Source organism: Cynocephalus volans, chromosome Y, assembly GCF_027409185.1.
Source record: "Cynocephalus volans isolate mCynVol1 chromosome Y, mCynVol1.pri, whole genome shotgun sequence".
NCBI classification, from domain to species: domain Eukaryota; kingdom Metazoa; phylum Chordata; class Mammalia; order Dermoptera; family Cynocephalidae; genus Cynocephalus; species Cynocephalus volans.
The window spans coordinates 7,887,509-7,891,173 of NC_084479.1; the positions used below are offsets into that span (position 1 = coordinate 7,887,509).

Sequence of the window (3,665 nt, forward strand, 5' to 3'; positions counted from 1 at the left end):
GTGGCAAATATCCATTAAAAATCAAAAGCACACTTAGTGCTTATAGTCTAAATTTCTATTTAAAATAACAAAAATACTTCCCTTCAATACTGCTAAAATAATATATGTAAACAGCGGTTCCTCTGCTGGGTATGTACCCCACAAAATTCATGCAGAGCTTCTCCCATCAGACATGAGAAAGAATGTGCCAAGAACAGCATTGTTTGTTATAGCTGAAACCAGAAAGCGTCCAGTTTGTTATAGCTGAAACCCGAAAGCGTCCATTTGTCTGCCCAACAAAAGTAGAATGAAATACATGCCTTTCTCTTCTTATATTAAGCAAAAGAAGCTGCACTAATATTTTTATTTTTATTTATTTAAAATGTCAAAGAAAAGTATTCAGTGGTACTGTTATGGCATGGTAAGGAATGCTTTACTGAGGACCATCACAGTAGGTATAGGGACCACCACAATGGGGTCTTGCAGTGGGGGAGACAGATTGGACTCAACTCTAAATACAGCATGGGCAGTGGGGATTTATAGCCGAGGAGTGGGGTGTGGGTCCATGGATGGAAAATTACTGAGAGGAGTCATCAGGGGTAAAGGGGATTCTTGCTAAACCAGCCTAACTGGTTTTTGCTGAAGTCAGGCCAGGGTGACCAGATGGAGAATTGTGGAGGATGAGGACATTAAGGGTGATCAGATACAGGGAGAGGAAATCCTTAGTACATTGATTTAGCAGGGTTCTTTGTTAAAACTGGATTTTACAAGGAAGTGCACAGATGAGGCTGTGAGAAGGTTCAGCGTTCTCGTGATAGCTTGGCCAAGCAGAAAAGTTCAAGAAAAGGAAAATTAATCTAGAGTGATGAAGATCAAAATATAGTTTATTTCTTGGAGATTTGAAAGAGAGGTTTTAAATATCACAAAGTAGTTCAAGTAGTTGTTTAAAAGATATTGCAGGTGGTGGTGGTGGGGGAGAGGATGGCCAATTAGTTCAATTGGTTAGAGTATGATGCTGTTAACACCAAAGTCTAGGGTTGATTCCTGTACCAGCCTGTCAGCCAGCCTGGGGGTGGGGGGGGTGGGGGTCGGGGGGAAGCTGAGGGGCAATACATATTTTTTATTTGACATAAAAGCTCAGATGAAGAGTATTGTTTCTGGGCCGGCCCGTGGCTCACTCCGGAGAGTGTGGTGCTGATAACACCAAGGCCATGGGTTCGGATCCCATAAAGGGATGGCCGGTGAGCGTGGTGCTGACACCACCAAGTCAAGGGTTAAGATCCCCTTACCGGTCACCTTTAAAAATATATATATAGAGAGACACATATATATATATTTATACATATATATTGGTCTGTGAAATTAACTTGTTTTTTGAACCTGTAGCTTTGTTTCAAAAATCAGGATATTTAGCTGTAATGTATGTTTTAGTGTTTCAGAGTTTTCTTATTTGGGGCATTGTGGGGGTTTTTTGTTTGTTTCTTTCTTTCCTTTGGCAGCTGGCCTGTACATGGATCTGAACCCTTGACTTTAGTGTTATCACCTGGGGCTGGGTTTTGGAATGTATGTACTGAAAAGTTGATTTTCATATAAGACAAGTATTTTGAAGATCGATTTATTTTTATTCTACAAAGTGATGCCTTTTTTGGGTAAATTGCTAGTTTTCTACTCTAGCTTATGTGCAAATTTTATAACGTCTCTGGTTTAGATTATCATTGAAATCTCAACAAATTAGCCATATTGGACCCCAGTCCCCATCTTCCCAACCCCATAGTCTGAACAGTCCATAGTTTCAACATTTTATCTCTATTTTTTTATTTCATAAACTTAAGAGTTAATTGGCATTGGAAAGAAGTAGATTGTCAGTGTTACAAAATAATTTTAAAAAGACAAGCGAAATGATGACTCTCATACACATGTAAAAGCGAACACGAGTTAAAGATTTTATTTTACCTGATAGACGTTACTTATCATCGATTCAAAGTATACGTCAGAGCGCACAGATTTATATGGAGTGCTCCATTACGGACTGAACTGCAAATGGAGGCAAAATCGGTGTTTGCACAGCGCGGAGGGGAGACAGAGTCGCGCAAAAAAGCTGAAAGACCAGTGAACACGTGGTCTTGGAAGGACTGGTCACGCTACATAGTTTTCCATCGCACTGCACATATATGTGTATGTATATTTTCTATAACATTTGCGTATGTTTCTCATCTGTATATTTGTGAATTACAACAGAGCGGAGTACCTCCTCATCAAGTTAAGCACTCTGTTATAACCATAAACAGAGGTCGAATCATTTCTGAAGGTCCTAATTCATAAACGTTAAATGTTAAACACCTTTACATACTTATTTTGGAATTAAGTCAAAGATGAAATAATACTAAAATTAAAGTGAATGCCGAGAGGAAAGAAATCAGTATCGAAACTAAACCTGAAGTCAGGACTGTAAGTCAGGGTAAAAAGGAACGTCCCCGTAGGTCTGTGTTGCCAGTGTTACCCCGATTGCCACTCAGGTCTGAGGAGCTGCTGAGGCGCTCCTGTTGCAGCATCGAGCAGGCTGTATTCATCGGCTGTGGATGGCTTCGCTGGTCCTCCATTCGTGAGTATGCAGCCTTGGTATAGCCCTCCCTGTATGTGAAGGTGTACACGCTCTCGTCCACGTTCACTCGGCTGCACAGTACTGAAGAGGGGTCTACGGGCAGCAAACGTCCACTCTTCTGTAGCAGTTTAGCCTTGCGGCGAGGTCGATACTTGTAGTCCGGGTATTTGTCTCTGTGTATGGCCTGTAATCTCTGTGCTTCCTGGAAGAATGGCCATTTTTCGGCTTCTGTGAGCGTTTTCCACTGGTATCCCAGCCGCTTGCTGATTTCTGAGTTTTGCAGTTTGGGATTCTCTAAAGCCATCTTGCGCCTCTGGTCTCGAGACCACACCATGAATGCGTTCATGGGTCGCTTGACCCGGTCGTGGCCTCTCTCTTTACCGTTTTCTTCCGTTTCACACCGATCATTTGAGCTAGGATTGCCCGTCCAAAGGAGGGAAGAGGTTTTCCTGGAGGCGGGGATATTCTGTTGCTTCACGTCAGGGCTGTGACTACCGCTGTTCAATACTCTGAACATAGCGAAAGTATATGACCGCTTTCCAAAAAAAAAAAAAAAAAAAAAAAAAGGTGGACTGTGGCAGAGACAAAACTCAAAAGCCTAAGCGTCAGGAAACGTATTTTACTATTCCAAACCTATTTCTGCCAGAGGCTTTGTTATCTCAACTTTTGTAATAAAATATTCATTTCTCCGCCCTGGACAACTCCCTCGACCCCGCCCCTACCAAACTACCAACCAGAGCCTTATGAAGCAAAACATAGTAATTCAATCACAAATTGCGTTAACTGCTCTACTGCTAATCCGCCGACCTGAAGACTCTACTATTGTCCTTCAAAAGAAAAACAAATTTTATCACCTATTTTTTTATTGTCCCTTTTACATCAAAGGTATAGCAAAGACAGATGCAAATGTTTATCGTTATCGTTGTAGATACATATTATCTTCACATAAACAGAACTTAAAGAGAACCTAATTCTGTTAAGCATACACATAGACACACCACTGGATGTTGAATTAATAGTAATCACTATCCTTGCTTCTTCATGTCTATGTAAAATGTAATTGATAATTCTACGTAAATTTTCT

General features: G+C 41.0%; 1 protein-coding gene across 1 annotated transcript; it reads right to left on the minus strand.

Annotated features, from left to right (window-relative positions):
* Positions 1-2,419: 2,419 nt before the first annotated feature.
* Positions 2,420-3,110, minus strand: LOC134368970 (sex-determining region Y protein-like). The gene is given in 2 exon segments (XM_063085204.1): positions 2,420-2,479; positions 2,481-3,110. Coding segments are annotated over 2 exon segments (678 nt in total). The 5' UTR covers positions 3,099-3,110.
* Positions 3,111-3,665: the final 555 nt, after the last annotated feature.